Source organism: Hypanus sabinus, chromosome 13, assembly GCF_030144855.1.
Source record: "Hypanus sabinus isolate sHypSab1 chromosome 13, sHypSab1.hap1, whole genome shotgun sequence".
NCBI classification, from domain to species: domain Eukaryota; kingdom Metazoa; phylum Chordata; class Chondrichthyes; order Myliobatiformes; family Dasyatidae; genus Hypanus; species Hypanus sabinus.
The window spans coordinates 52,592,950-52,609,050 of NC_082718.1; the positions used below are offsets into that span (position 1 = coordinate 52,592,950).

The window sequence follows — 16,101 nt, forward strand, 5'->3', positions numbered from 1 at the left end:
GGTGTTAATTCACTTACGATTTGTGACTTCTTGCAGGGTTGGTGGAGATGATACCTGGTGCTACAACCCTCGCCAAGATCCACATGCAACACGGCATTACCGGGCCATTCAAGGAAGACACACTTTCAAAATGGTTCCAGGCAAACAACCCTACTGAAGATCTACACAAGAAAGTGAGTTTTAACTCAAACATTCTCTCTTGAGAGGAGCAATTCACCTCTTTGCCCTTCTGCAAAGTTCCTTCCCATATTACTACAAGTGATATGAAAGTTAATGACACTTCTCTTGGATGGCTAATATTTCTCATGCTGCTCAGATATCCACTCTTGCTATTTTTAACATGTTGAGCAGTGAAGGGAATTGATGTCCTGGTTGGAGCTGTCTGCATCAGATCGAAAGATCGTTAACCATGAACCTTGCATCGAAGATTTCTGTGCATTGAAAGAGATTTTAACCAGGGAGTTATTTGGCTATATTTCCTTGGCTTCATTTTTTATATCACTGTTGTTTATATTTTGTTAACTAGGCTATGGAAAACTTCGTCAGCTCCTGTGCCGGCTGGTGTGTGGCTACTTTCGTGCTGGGTATCTGTGATCGTCATAATGATAACATCATGCTGAAAACCTCAGGCCACCTGTTCCACATAGACTTTGGGAAGTTTTTGGGGCATGCTCAGATGATTTTAAACATGAAGAGGTTAGTATAATGGATGAGTCATGGATTTCAAGTGGCAGTGAGACAGATAGGCCTTGCTTAACGCTGGGTGATGCACTTGAAAGTCCCCAGATGGTCTGATCTGCACTTACAACTTCCACAACCTTAAGCTGCAAATCAGGAATGGAGTGGGCTGCTTCTGCCCCTTAAGATTGTTCCTCCATTCAGATCTAGATACAGATCTATTATCACATGCATATCGAAGCATGGAATAAAGTGTCATGCACACAAAACACTGGAGGAACTCAGCAGGCCAGGCAGTATCTATGGAAAAGAATAAACAGTCAACATTTCAGGCCAAGACCCTTCAGCAGGACTTTTCCATAGATATTGCCTGACCTGCTGAGTTCCTCCTGCATTTTATGTGTGTTGCTTTGGACTTCGAACATCTGTAGATTTTCTCATGTTAATGAAATGTGTCGTTTGCTTCAACAACCAACACAGCCAAGGATGTGCTGGGGGCAGGCTGCAAGTGTCAACATTTGCGTTACTTTATTTTTATATTTTTTATTCCATTCACTATTTTATGCAATTGTAAACTCAGCTCCAAGCGCCTGCCCTAACCCCAGTCACATTTCAAGAAACTGCTTAATAAAAACCTGTCAATCTGTCTTAAAACTGTTCAGTGACTCCTCTTCTACCACCCTTTGAGGGAGACAATTCCAGAGATTCATGATCTTCGAAATTTCAGTCTTAAGTGAATGAGCCTTTATTTTAAACGTTGACTCCTAGTTGTAGATCTCCAAAAATGGGAAACACTCTGTGAAGATCCCTCCAGATCTTTTATGTTTCAATGAATTCATCTCCCCAGTGGATATAAGCGTAGACCCGGAGTAAGACAAATCTGATTGTAAACACCATCCGAGGGACTTGAGTAATATGTTTTCTATGATGGAACAGCACTGTACTGACAATACAACGCTCTCTCAAGCAAAATAATAAAGTAAGGCATCAATGAGTTTGTTAATGTTTCCTGTATATTATTGAATTCAGTGCAGAAGAAGTCTCCTGGTAACCCTTGACCCTCAGCACAAAACAGATTATCAAGCCACTTAACACTTTGCATTTAGAGAAACCAGGGAGCAATCAGATTGGATTCTGTGTTTCCTATAGTGACCACACATTGAAACCTCTACTTTGACATGCTATGAAAGACATTAGCTCTTTCATTATGTGTAAATGGGTAATACTTACTTTCTATTTTTAACACAGTGTACTGAATCTTATTAATATTAATTCAGCTTTTCACTTTCCACACTTCCTGTTGGACTGGGTATTGTCTATAAATCTACTCAAATTTACTGCAATCATATATCGTTTGGTTTTCTCCCTCTCCGTTTTCTTTCTCTCTTTCTCTGTCTGTCTCTCTCTCCCTGTCTCCCTCCATTTCTCTTCCTCTATCTCTTTTTCTTCCAACTCTCTCATTAATCCATAAATCTATCAGACAAATGGCTTCCTCAGTAGCTTATCACTAAGCCAATCCTTGTCTCAATCACTCAGAGATATTTCATTTGTTCAAATCATCCCTTCCATCTCTTAGAACTAATTTTTTTGCCTTCGCTTTCTCAGCTCTGCCAAGTGTATTCAATATGAAATGTTAATTGTTCCACTTTCCACAGATGCTGCCGTGGAAATATTTCCAGCATTTTCACTTCTAAGTTTCAGAATTCTGCAGGTTTTAATTTTCACATTCCATTAATCATATTTTGTCCACGTTTTTGGCTAGGGATCGCGTTCCCTTTATATTCACTGCTGAAATGGAGCACTTCATCACAGAAGGTGGAAAAAATGGGGCTCAGTTCCAGAGGTTTGTGGACTTGAGCTGTCAGGCTTACAACATCATCCGTCATCATACTCAGCTCCTGATGAACCTGCTCGAGCTGGTAAGACACTGAATTTGTTAAAGTCCTCTAATCGCCTGGTGTGGAAAATCAGATTGTGGAGGGAATAGGAATTTGAGGTAAAATTTCAAGACTCTTAAAAGCTCTTTTAAGTTCTGACTTTCTCCTCTACACCCTTTCTATAGTTTCCACATTCTGCCTGTAGTGAGGAAGAACCCTGGTCAGACCCCACTTGGAGTACTGTGCTCAGTTCTGGTTGCCTCACTACAGGAAGGATGTGGAAACTATAGAAAAGGAGATTTACAAGGATGTTGCCTGGATCAGGGAGCATGCCTTACAAGAATAGGTTGAGTGAACTTGGCCTTTTCTCCTTAGAGTGGTGAAGGATGAGAGATGACCTGATAGAGGTATATAAGATGATGAGAGGCATTGATCGTGTGGATATTCAGAGGCTTATTCCCAGGGTTGAAATGGCTAACAAAGAGGTCACAGTTCTAAGGTGTGTGGAAGTAGGTGGAAGTGAGGAGATATCGGGGTAAGTTTTTTATGCAGACAGTGGTGAGTGCGTGGAATGGGCTGCTGGCGATTGTGGTGGAGGCAGATACGATAGGGTCTTTTAAGAGACTCCTGGACAGGTACATGGAGCTTAAAAATAGAGGGCTATCGGTAATCCTAGGTAGTTCTAAGGTAGGGACATGCTCAGCACAGCATTGTGGACCGAAGGACCTGTATTGTGCTGTAGGTTTTCAATGTTTCTATGACTGTTAAAGGCAAGTTTCCCCCTTCAACTCAAAAACACAAAATGCTGGAAACCCTCAGCAGGTCAGACAACGCGTGTGGGAAGAGAAACAATATGAATGTTTTGGGTCAGAAATGCCTTCATCAGAACTGAAAAGGAGCCAAATTCAGCTTGTAAAGATGCAAGGAGAGTGGGGAAGGACAATGACTGATGGCATAAAGACCATAGGGATAAGGTTTTAAATCCCACAAGAAGAAAGTGACCTTGGCAGCATTTCTACGCTTAAGATATATTGCAAAAGTATGTCCTTTTTTGTGACTATGATTCTGAAAAACTAATTCACACCTTTATATTAAATAGACTAGATAACTGCAATGCACCTTTTACTGGTCCTAATTCTTTCTCAGCTCAAAACCTGAGGTACGAGCAAAGCCAAGCACACCCATTTGTCAATAGTTAGTTTTCACATTTTTCTAGTGGTGTTTAGTATTGTGGCTTCCTGAAGATTTACATCAATATTGCTGTGTAGCCCTAATTATTTAATGCTGTTGTGTAGTGCCTTTGGGATGATACCAGTTGTAGATATTATTATTGGGTCAATGTATAGCCTGTTCAGGTTCCATAGTCTTTCAATTTCCTCTTTTCATGCAGCATATTTCTGGTGATTTTCACATATTGATTTTTGTAGGTTAAGTGTGTTTGGAATGGCTATATCTATCAAGTAAGTTGTTCTTGCTTGTTTATTATATCTGGGCAGAAATTATGGAGTGTCCTACCTGTAATAATTGATCAGTCATAATATAATTTGTAGCACTCTTCTCTAAAACTGGATAAGGCTTGTACTAATAGTAAGGTATGGATTCTTTTATGAGTTTGCATTTTAAAGCTACACTTTGGTGAATGACGTTTGCCACTTGATTGTGCCTGTGTAAGTAATCAGACTGAGTTAAACTGCTGCCGGATCCTGTAATGTGTTGGACTGTTTCCGGTTTCTCTTTGCATTTTCTGCATTTATCTTCTTAAATTTGTTGGTCTGTTTTTTAGATATTCTTGGTAATTGTTAGTGTTAATCACCTGGTCCTGTTTTGCCACAAGGAACCCTTCCACATCTGGGAAGAGGCCTCCAACTTTTCGCCAGGTGTTCAACGATTCCTTGCTGCCATGTAGTCAGCTCAGATCATAGGGATGTCTTCCATGGGGGATCATGCTCTTCATCTGGTTAACTTTTTCCCCTATAGTGATAAATCCTATCTTTTTCTGGGGTGTGCTTTCATTTAAGTTTAGTGGTGTGTATTTATCAGAATTGCATATGCTCATGTGGAGTGCTGAATCCTGTTTTCATTGATGAGACTCTATCCTTAGAAGTTTTACCTGGCTGTTGTGTAAATTTTTACATTTATGTTATCCCTCTTCCTCCTTCTGTCCTAGTTAGTGTTAGTCTAAGAGTGTTCGAGTGTACACAGTGTTTTCTAAAATATGTAATTTCAGCTCTTTATTTTTTGTAAATTTTCCATATCGGTTTCAGATCAAGAGATTATGCTAAAAGAATACATTAATATGGGTAACGAAAGAGTTTGTTGCCTTTGTTATATTTTTACTATTGAGCTCTGTTTGGCAGATTTTCTTAAGCCTCGAAGTAAATTCTGTGAAAAGTTTATTGCGCTATTATCTATTTGTCTTCTGAACTTTACTAGGGTCTATTTGAACACTGGATGGGGTAAGTATATAGCCCAGAAATGACATCTGCTCTTTATGGAACTCACATTTCTCAGGCTTGGCGCGTAGGTTATTTTCGAGGAGTCGTTTGATAATTCTGCGGACGTGCTGGACGTGCTGCTGATGAGAGTGGGAATAGATACACAACTAAATACACAAAAAGAAACTGGTTTAGCAGGTCCCTGCATATATCATTAACTAAAGCCTGGAAAAAAGCAGGGGGGGGCATGGGCGAGGCCAAAGGGCATCACCAGGTACTCATAGTAGCCATAAGAGGTGTTGAAAGCTGTCTTCCACTCATCCCCTTCTCTCATACAAACCAGACGGTAAGCATTGCACTGAGCAATTTTGGAAAATATGGTTGCTTCCTGGAAATGTTTGAATGCAGACGCCAGATAGACAGGAGGATAGTGGTTCTTCACAGTGATGTTGTTCAGGGGCCGATAATCAATTCAGGGAAAGAGCTTGCCATCTTACTTGCTCACAAAAATGAAGCCTGGTCCGGCGAGGTTGACGGACGGATAAACCCCATGACCAATGCCTCTTTGATGTATTCCTCCATGGCCACCATTTCAGGACGAGAGAGGGAAAAGAGCCGGCCCCAGGGAGGAAAAGTGCCAGGTAGGAGGTCTATGGCACAATTGTATGGTGGCCGATGTGGGGGCAGGGAGGTGGCCATCACTTTACTGAAGACCTCAGGGAGATCAGCATATTCAGCCAGAATTCCAGACAGATCCTGAGTCTTAGCTGACAAAGGAGGGAGTTCATTGAACAGAGCTTCAGCTGGACCCAGACAGGTAGACAGACATGCCAGTCCCCACTCTTGGAGTACCTTCAGAGATCAATCGATCTGTGGGTTATGTCGGGATAACCAAGGGAGACCAAGCACTGGTGGCAGTTCAGGTGAATCAACCAGATAGAAGGAGAGTTCTTCACTACATTTGCTTTAGAGCCCAAGTGTGAGGGGTTCGCTGGAAAGGTGAATCTGGCCCCTGCCCAGAGGTCAACTGTCCAGGGCCTTGACATTGATCTTTTCATTCAATTCCCCAGTTGGAACTCCCCATCTTCGAGCTAGAGAGATGTCCATGAAATTGCCGGCTGCACTAGAGTTGATAAATGCTTTAGGTTCATGGGTTTGAGACCCTCACGACAAGGAAGCTGTGAGCATTACAGAATTAGGGGAAGCTGACTGAAGAGGGAACTGACCTGCCAGGATTTCCCTTCCTGCTGACGGGTATCCTCTTTGACACATGGTGACCAGAAATATCCTGGATCACCAGAAAAGAAGCAGGAACCTGTTCTCCTGTGTCGCTCTCATTTCTCCTGAGACAGGCTCATACACCTCACTTGCATAGGCTCCTCGGTGGACTGGTGCTGGGTGATAAGTGAGAAGGCAAGGGCAAGGAAAGACGGTGATTAGAAGGCAGGTAGGAAGATTGAGATACTCTTTCCCTGCGCTGCTCTGTTACCTGGACGTCAACTGAAATAGCCAGGTTAATCAGATCATCCAGACTACCCTGCTCATTATGGACAGTGATCTTCTGCTGTTCAGTCCACACTGAAAGGCAGTGATGAGCGATCTCTCAATCCATTCCATTTCTACTGCAAGTGGGTGGAATTTGATTGCATCGGCCGTCACCATCCCTTGGCTTTGGCACAAATCCAGGAGTCAGTGGGCAGCCTCCTGACCCCATACCAGAAGGTAAAAACCCTCCTTAACTCTGCAACAAAATGCCTGAACAACTGGGCTGCAGAGTATCTTTGCTCCCGTAAGGCGTTGAACCGGCTGAGTGGAGGACCATCTGGGTGATTGACCATGGTCACCGGTGTTCACACATCATCACCAAACTGACCAGGCTAGGCTTATAATTTTAGCTTGCATTGGATAATAAAATTCCTGTAGCCATCAGGAACACTGGAGTCTCTGCTCGCTGGTGGAATACTTGGTTATTGTCTAGACATGGGAGTCTGAAGGCAAGTTTAACAGAGGGCCTGCGAGATGCTGGGAGTGGGACTGAGGCGGCGATAGGCTGCTGAATTGTATTGGCTGTCTGCAGTGAGTTCATGGACAGCGGCCATGACGGCAGAAATCGCAGACACCCGAGTCCGATTGTCTGCAATGAACTGCTGAACAGTTGCTGCGAGGAATGATTCCTGGTCCTCTCGATGAGACTGGGCTTGTGCAAATCCATAAACAGTACATCTACAGTGCTACCTTTATTAATGTGTTTAGTCACATCCTCAAAAAATTCAATCAGGCTCATAAGGCACGACCTGCCTTTCACAAAGCCATGCTGACTATTTCTAATCATATTATACCTCTCCAAATGTTCATAAATCCTGCCTCTCAGGATCTGCTCCATCAACTTACCAACCACTGAAGTAAGACTCACTGGTCTATAATTTCCTGGACTATCCCTACTCCTTTTCTTGAATAAGGGAACAACAACCGCAACCCTCCAATCATCCAGAATCTCTCCTGTCCTCATTGATGATACAAAGATCATCACCTGAGGCTCAGCAATCTCCTCCCTCACTTGCCACAGTAGCCTGGGGTACATCCCATCCGATCCCAGTGACTTATCCAAATTGATGCTTTCCAAAAGCTCCTGCACATCCTCTTCCTTAATATTTACATGCAACAGACAGAAACGCTTGAGCAAGTCATCCCTACAATGGCCAAGATCCTTTTCCATAGTGAATACTGAAGCAAAGTATTCATTAAGTACTTCTGTCATCTCCTCTGGTTCCATATACACTTTTCCACTGTCACATTTGATAGGTCCTACTCTCTCACGTCTTATCCTCTTGCTCTTCACATACTTGTAGAATGCTTTGCGGTTTTCCTTAATCCTGTCCGCCAAGGCCTTCTCATGGCCCCTTCTGGCTCTCCTAATTTCATTCTTAAGGATCCTGGTAGCCTTATAATCTTCTAGATCTCTATTATCACCTAGATTTTGAATCTTTCATTAGCTTTTCTTTTCTTCTTGACTAGATTTTCAACAGCCTTTGTACACCTTGGTTCATATATCTTACCATCCTTCCCCTGTCTCAATGGAACATACCTATGCAGAATGCCACACAAATATCCCCTGAACATTTGCCACATTTCTGCCGTACATTTCCCTGAGAACATCTGTTCCCAATTTATGCTTCCAAGTTCCTGCCTGATAGCTTCATATTTCCCCTTACTCCAATTAAACGCTTTTCTAACTTGTCTATTCCTATCCCTCTCCAATGCTATGGTAAAGGAGATAGAATTGTGATCACTATCTACAAAATGCTCTCCCACTGAGAGACCTGACACCTGACCAGGTTCATTTCCCAATACCAGATCAAGTACAGCCTCTCCTCTTGTAGGCTTATCTACATATTGTGTCAGGAAACCTTCCTGAACATACCTAACAAACTCCACCCCATCTAAACCCCTCACTATAGGGAGACGCCAATCAATATTTGGGAAGTTAAAATGTCCCAGTACGACAACCCTGTTATTATTGTTCATTTCCAGAATCTGTCCCCCTATCTGCTCCTCAATATCCCTGTTACTATTGGGCGGCCTATAAAAAACACCCAGTAGAATCATTGACCCCTTCCTATTCGTAACTTCTACCTACAGAGACTCCATAGACAATCCCTCCATGACTTTGCCCTATTCAGCAGCAGTGAGATTATCTCTGATCAACAGTGCCATGCCCCCACCTCTTTTGACTCCCTCCCTGTCCTTTCTGAAACACCTATTGCCTGGCCGTTCACCATTCAAGTCTCTGTAAAGGCCACAACATCATAACTCCAAGTGCTGATCCACGCTCTAAGGTCATCCATTTTTTTCATAATACTCCTCGCATTAAAATAGGCACATCTCAAACCATCATCTGAGTGCATCCCTTCTTTATCACCTGCCTATCCTCCCTTTTGCACTGTCTGCAAACTTTCTCTATTTGTGAACAAACCTGCCTTTCCTTCATCACTTCAGTTCGTTCCCACCCCAAGCAATTTTAGTTTAAACTCCCCAATAACCTTTGCAAACCTCCCTGCCAGCATATTGGCCCCCTCAGATCCACGTGCAACCCGTCCTTTTTGTATAGGTCATACCTGCCCCAGAAGAGGTCCCAAAGATCTAGAAATCTGAATCCCTGCCCATTGCTCCAAACCCTTAGCCACGCATTATCCTGAGATTACTACCTTTGAGGTCCAGCTTCTCAACTTCCTTCCTAACTCCCTGTAGTCAGTTTTCAGGACCTCTGCCCTTTTACTACCTATGTCATTGTTACCAATATGTACCACGACTTCTGGCTGTTCTCCTTAACCACTTCAAAATATCATTCACGCGATAGGAAACATCCTGGACCCTGCCCGGCACCTGGGAGGTGAACTACCATCCGCGTTTCTTTCCTACATCCACAGAATCGCCTGTCTGACCCCTTAACTTACAGAGTCCCCTATCACCGCTTCCATCCTCTTCCTTTCCCTACCCTTCTGAGTCACAGGGCCAGACTCTGTGCCAGAGGTGCGACCACTGTTGCTTTCCCCAAGTAGACTGTCTCCTCCAATAGTAGTCAGACAGGAGTACTTATTGTTAAGGGGGACAGCCACTGGGGTACTCTCTAGCATCTGTTTCTTGCCCTTCCCTCTCCAGACTGTTACCCACTTGTCTGTCTCCCTAGGCCCCGGTGTGACTACCTGCCTGTAACTCCTCTCTATCACCTCCTCACTCTCCCTGACCAGATGAAGGCCATTGAGCTGCATCTCCAGTTCCCTAATCCAATCCCTAAGGGACTGCAGCTCAACGTACCTGGTGCAGATGTGGCCGTCCAGGAGGCTTCTTTGCATTTAAACTCTTCCCGCTGTTCTCACTGGCCGATCTTCACGCACTTGCGTAGTCGTGCCCCATTCAAACCGCTGAAGAAATAACCAGTAGCGGTTAGCACAATGTTTTATAGTGTAGGTGACCCAGGTTGAATTCCCCCCACTGCCTTTAAGTAGTCTATACATTCTCCCCGTGACCATGTGGATTTCCTCCGGGTGCTCTGGTTTCCTTCCATAGTTTAAAGACGTACTGACCTGTAGGCTAATTGGTCATTGTTAATTGTCCTGTGATCAGATTAGGAGTAAATCAGGAGAATGCGTGTCCTGAAGAGACTATTCCACACTGTCTTTCAATAAATAAATCTATACAATAATAACCATAATCCCAGAATCAATGAAAGACTGCTCAAATGGGGTGTTTAATACGAGTGTAAAGACAATAAAAATACAAAAAGAAGAAATAATAATCATAACTAAATAAGCAAAATTAATATTGAGAACATGAGATGAAGAGTCCTTGGAAGTGAGTCCATTGGTTGTGGAAATATTTCAATGGCAGGGCAAATGACATTTAGTAAGATTATCCCCTTTAGTTCAAGAGTTCAGCAGCATGAATGCTGACATCTTTCCCCTCCCCCAGGGTGGGGAATATCTTCACCTACTAAGTGGGGAAGGGCCATTTATTTGTAACTTTCTGAACATAGTAAGTGTGTGAATGAAGTGCAGCATCGTTAATGATTTCACTGGTCTCTGGTACTGCAATTATCGATCAGGATGTGCTCCAAGAACAAGAGCAGTAAAAAGGGCCATTAGATTGTACATGTTGTAGAGATGCGTAACTTATTACACGGCTGTGTTGTGAGCCAGCAATGAATGATCCCATGGCTTGGATTGGAAAGACTTCCTCTGAGGACCTGGTTTTGGACAGTCTGGGGTGAGAGCTGCAGAGACGTGCCATTCAGGGCTATGTTCCAGTTGACACGATCGTTGCAGCCCATTGCTGGGGAATGTGTGGACAGATCACCAGCATCCCATGGCTTCTCTCATCACCTCAAAGTCAAAGTTGAGTTCTTGTTATGTGCATAAGTACTTGTATGCATTGATGCAGTGAAAAATTTTCTTGCAGTAGCATCATAGGCATAAAATTAGAGACATGACATTAACAAGAAAAGCAAAAATTCTATTAAAAATTATATAAGAAAGAGCACAATTAGAACAAATAAAATCCATTGCAGTGCAAAGCGTTCATCGTGTGACATACAAAGGTAGCGATTGGGGTTGTGCAGGTTGAATGGCTGAAGGGAGGAGGTTATTTTGATGACAGATGTTGCCATCATCCGAGCCATGTCACTTTCCCAAAGCAGCCACTGGGCTGGAAGTACAAAGGCTGAATTCCAACACCACTAGGTTCAAGAATAAATATTTCCCTTAAATTATTCAGTCCTTGAAGCAACCAATACAACCCTAATCTGAAGAGTTTAGAAACACTTGCTCTCCAGTACTCACAGACTGAAGATCACCTTGTAGTCACAAATAGAATGTCCAGTCAACTCCATTGAGCTTGTTACCATAGTGAAATATCCAGGCTGCTGAGAGTCTGTTAAAATGAAAGACATCTTACCTGATCCTTTGGTAAGAAGTTAGAAACATGGAAAATAGGTGCAGGTGTAGGCCATTCAGCCCTTCGAGCCTGCACCGCCATTCAGTATGATCATGGCTGATCATCCAACTCAGAACCCTGTACCTGCTTTCTCTCCATACCCACTGATCCCTTTAGCCACAAGGGCCATATCTAACTTCCTCTTAAATATAGCCAATGAACCGGCCTCAACTGTTTCCTGTGACAGAGAATTCCTTGCTCTTTAAGTAATTAATTAAAAGGAAATCGGGCCACCCGTGGCACATAGAGCATCCGTCCAACCAACTGCAGAATGTAAATAATTTAAACAGTGGATTCACAAACCTCAGTCTAGTGAAATGTCATTGAAGAATTTTTCCTTGTCTTCCTGTCACTCTCGTCTACTGATCTGCTTTTCCCCTCTCTTTATTTCCCTTTCTGTACGTTATTTGACACCCATGAACACTATTATCTCTGTTCCTTTTTTTTTGTCACCTTTACATCACGTTGGTGAGAAACTGCAGCTTGGATATCTCCAAATGCCTAATTGCTTTCCATTTTGTAGATTCACCTTCACTGACTCTACAAGTCATGTTTCAGTATAATTTATTTTTGTTTTATTTGCACCATTTGTCCTCTTTTGCACACCACTTGTTTATTAGTCTTTTATGTATGGATTTTTCAAAAATTCAAAGGTTAATTTTATTTACAAAGCATGCATGTACAACTATAGAATTTCTTTATTTTCTTGTCAATGCCTGAAAGAAATGAATCTCAAGGTAGAATTTGGTGACATATACATATTTTGATAATAAATTTAATTTAACTTTGGCTTTGACTGATTCACCATTATCACCTTGCAATAGCAGCTGATTAGTAAGCAGTACTGGACTTCCAAACTGAAGGAAAAGTTATAAGTAATGGTAGATGCCACAAGATGTCCCGCTCCAGTGATTTCACACCCTGACTAGCATAAGGTATGAGAAGGATAATGGATTGCTGGCCAAACAAAAAGAGGCCCAGTAACAGAAGACTGTGTCAAACCTCCAGCATCTCACAAGCTGCTGTGAGGACATGAGAGCCACAGTCTGTAATTAGTGTTTATGAAGGTGACTATAATTTAGTAATCATGGATCTTCCATTCTTGTCTGCTTTAGATGCTGTCAGCTGGACTTCCTGAGCTCTCTGAGGTCCAGGACCTGAAGTATGTTTACAATAATTTGCGGCCGATGGATTCTGATGCACAAGCCACCTCGTACTTCACAAGGTTGAAGCCGCAACTTCTTGTCCCATTTACTGCTTTGTTATCCCCAGCTTACTCTGCGTCTAAATTCAACTCTGATGAACTCAAAAGAATAATTTTCCACTTGCAGAATTAATTACAATAGAGTTCGGTGGTGACTTTAATGAAGATAAATTGATCAAAATAATAAGGCCAAGGAATAAGACTTTTCCAACAATTCTCAGAAAATTTAATAGGATTTGGAGGGAAATATGTCAAAGTATTTAATATTAAATATAACATTTATGAAATATACATGTAATATTAGGTATGAATATGTATGAATATGTAATAGATATTGTATAAATTGGGACTGTGGAAATACAATGGGCCAAATGGTCACATTCTCTGCAATATCCTTCTTCATTTTGTGCAAAGAGGACAGATTTAGCAAAGTGGGTTCATTGGGATTCAAGTGCAATAAGTGAACGTGCAGCAATATGGTAATTAGTAGAGCCCACTGCTTGAGAATAAACAGTGAAAATGAACTGACAGCTCAAGGCTAAATGTTACATTGCCATCACTGCATAAATGCTGATCAATACATTTCAATGTGCTTTATAGTTCAGGAGCAACCTGCTATTTGTAGCCAGGAGTGATGAAGTATTTGTAACTCTTCTGAAGCTGAAATGCCCTTCCCACACACACTCAGTCCTGCTGTTATTAATAAAGGACCCAATCATTTCCAATAAAACAGACATCTTCCTTCCTGTTCAAAATATACTTTGAACTGAAAGCAACGTATGAATCATTTAGGGTGGCAGGTTAGCATTGCAGTGGCAGTGACTTGGGTCAATTTCCCGGCGCTGCCTGTAAGGAGATTTTACATTCTCCCTGTGACCACGTGGGTTTCTTCTGGGTGCTCCGGTTTCTTCCAACATTTCAAAGATGGACGGGTTAATTGGTCACATAGGTGTAACTGGGCAGGTTCGGCTTGTTGGTCCAGAAGGGCCTGTTACCCTGCCATGTCTAAACAAAACAATAAAATGTTGTAATGATTATTCAATAAATTAGGCTGTCCGAGCCTTCTAATAACTTGTGACTGAGAATTGAGATTCCAAGCTTAACTACAGCGTTTACAGGATTTATAATGGCCATGCAAGGCCATGAATAACTTAACTTCTCTTCGTAGTCCGGGAATCAATCTGTCTAAATAATATTTATTTGTCATTGACACCACTGAACAGGATATATAAAATTCAGCTAAAGAAAAAGCACATTATGACTCGAAGTAAATTCCAAGCCTGTGTTGAGGGCAGTGGTTTTCCTGTAGCATTTACAGGTCATTATCAGGTTTAATTTTCTTTGACATTGACTAGTAATATGGTATTTTTTTTCACCTACAGCCTCATTAAAGAAAGTCTGAAAAGCCTACCAGTGAAAATTAATTTTTTCGCCCACATCATGGCACAGAAGAAATTTGCAGGTGCAAATGTCCAGCCAGTTCTATCCTTTGCACCAGAAACATACACATTACAGACAGATGGTCTCATAAGGACTGCATTAGTGTGTGGCTTTGAGAAGAAAATAGCACCTCATAAGGAGTATGTGAGTACTGTTGTAAATCAATAACTGAATAAAGCTAGAATTTTTTTAATAAGATTCCTCAAGTACATTTTGCAATTTGAGTTTTAATGAGACCATAAGATGTAGGAGTAGAATTAGGCCATTTAGCTCATCTTCTACTCTGCCGTTTCATCATAAATGATCCATTTCCCCCTCAGCCACAATCTATAAGACCATAAGATATAGGAGCAGAATTAGGCCATTTGGCCCATCAAGCCTAAAAACAATGAACAGCCTCTCTCCAGCTTGTTTATCTTTTAGAAAATAAAATGGGATTGTGGAGATAAAATAAGGAGAATGTTGGAAATACTCTGAAGAGCATTGAAGAAGAAAAGAACTGAGTTTCACCAGACCATCCAACTAAGATATCACCGCTGTCGATGCTGCTGCACTTGAGAACTTCCAGCACTTTTTGCTTTTACATCAGTTTTCTAACAACTGCATGTTTTTGCCATTGGATGTGCAGTGACACAGTTTCAAGATTCTGTTCTTTGTCTCACAGTGTAACACAACATGCATACAGGTTGATAGCTCCAGGCCTGTACTTGCTGGAATTTAGAAGAATGCCGGGAGGGGGTGGAGAAGGGTTCTCACTGAAATAAGTTGAAGTTCACGTTTAATTATCATTCATCCATACATATAATTAGAGCTAAACCAAACAGCATTCGTGAAAAATATCAAAAGCCTAAAAAGTGTGTATGTGGAAAGGATGTTTCCATCAGTGGGAGAGTCTAGGACCAGAAGGAGTAGCCTTACATTAGAAGAGAATTCCTTTATAAAAGAGATGAGGAGGAATTTCTTTAGCCAGAGGTTGGTGAATCTCTGCAATCAATGCCACAGATGGCTGTGGACGTCACGTCAATGAGTTTACTTAAAGTGGGAGCTGATAGGTTCTTAATCATTTAGGGTCTACAAGGTTACAGAGAGAAGGCGAGAGAATGGGGTTGAAAGGAAAATCAGCCATGGCTGAATGGTGAATCAGGCTCAATGAACTAAATGGCCTTATTCTGTTCCTATGTCTTATGGGAAGTTTATTGTTAGTTTAGAATTTGAGCAAGAGCACTGAAGTGAAGTGTACCTTAGCTGTCATTTCACAAAGTGAAATGAACTAGGCACCTGATCAAAATGGAAGCTCTTTTATCTGCATAACTCACTGATTCATTACTAAGTTGTAGACTTGAGCTGCCACAGGCAGGGTTGCAAATCTTCAGAGATTATCCTTAAACTCCCGCAGAAGTGAAGACTGATTCCCAAAAGACGGCTGCGAGCAACTTAAAAGAAATTATGCTTTCAGTAGATGCTTTCTACATTTTTCTCAAACAATTACATTTATTAGTTACAAAAATACAAGAGGAATAGACTGCCTTGCCAACAGTTAAGATCACTCCAATGGTTATCACATATTTGCTCTCTTTGCATTCGTTCCATATTCTTTTCAATATCTATAGAGATAAACCTAATGCTGATTAGAATGTCAATATTATAATCCAACACATCTGGAGGAAATAGACCAGAAGCACATTGATTCCACTCATATATTTGCGTATTCTAATTGAACCACTCTGATACATAAGAGGACCTATTTTCCTTGCAGGTAGGTCTGAGAGCTTTCTGACTTAGCTGACCATTTGATGCTGTAAGTGACTGAGCTGCAGATGAGAAGCTGTATGCTCCATTGCAGCCTTCTCAAAAATATGGTTTCCTTTCGTTTTATCTGGAAGTTCTGGAAATGCAGTTATTTTGCAAAGAGCAAGCTGGGAACAGCTGATAACTATGCGTTAGATGCGGAGGCCTGGGAAGATGCATTTTATCAACC

General features: G+C 41.8%; 1 protein-coding gene across 12 annotated transcripts in view; it reads left to right on the forward strand.

The window, feature by feature from the left end:
• LOC132403864 (phosphatidylinositol 4-phosphate 3-kinase C2 domain-containing subunit beta-like) overlaps positions 1-16,101 on the forward strand; it is a 255,698-nt gene that overhangs the window by 178,168 nt on the left and 61,429 nt on the right. For all 12 annotated transcript variants that reach the window (XR_009515373.1, XR_009515375.1, XR_009515374.1 and 9 more), the window contains 5 exons: positions 37-173; positions 527-696; positions 2,441-2,597; positions 12,595-12,704; positions 14,066-14,267. Coding sequence is in view for 7 of the 12 variants with exons in the window: in XM_059987618.1 (XP_059843601.1) it covers positions 37-173; positions 527-696; positions 2,441-2,597; positions 12,595-12,704; positions 14,066-14,267 (776 nt within the window). In the remaining 5 variants the exon portion in view is untranslated. The remainder of the gene's footprint in view (positions 1-36; positions 174-526; positions 697-2,440; positions 2,598-12,594; positions 12,705-14,065; positions 14,268-16,101) is intronic.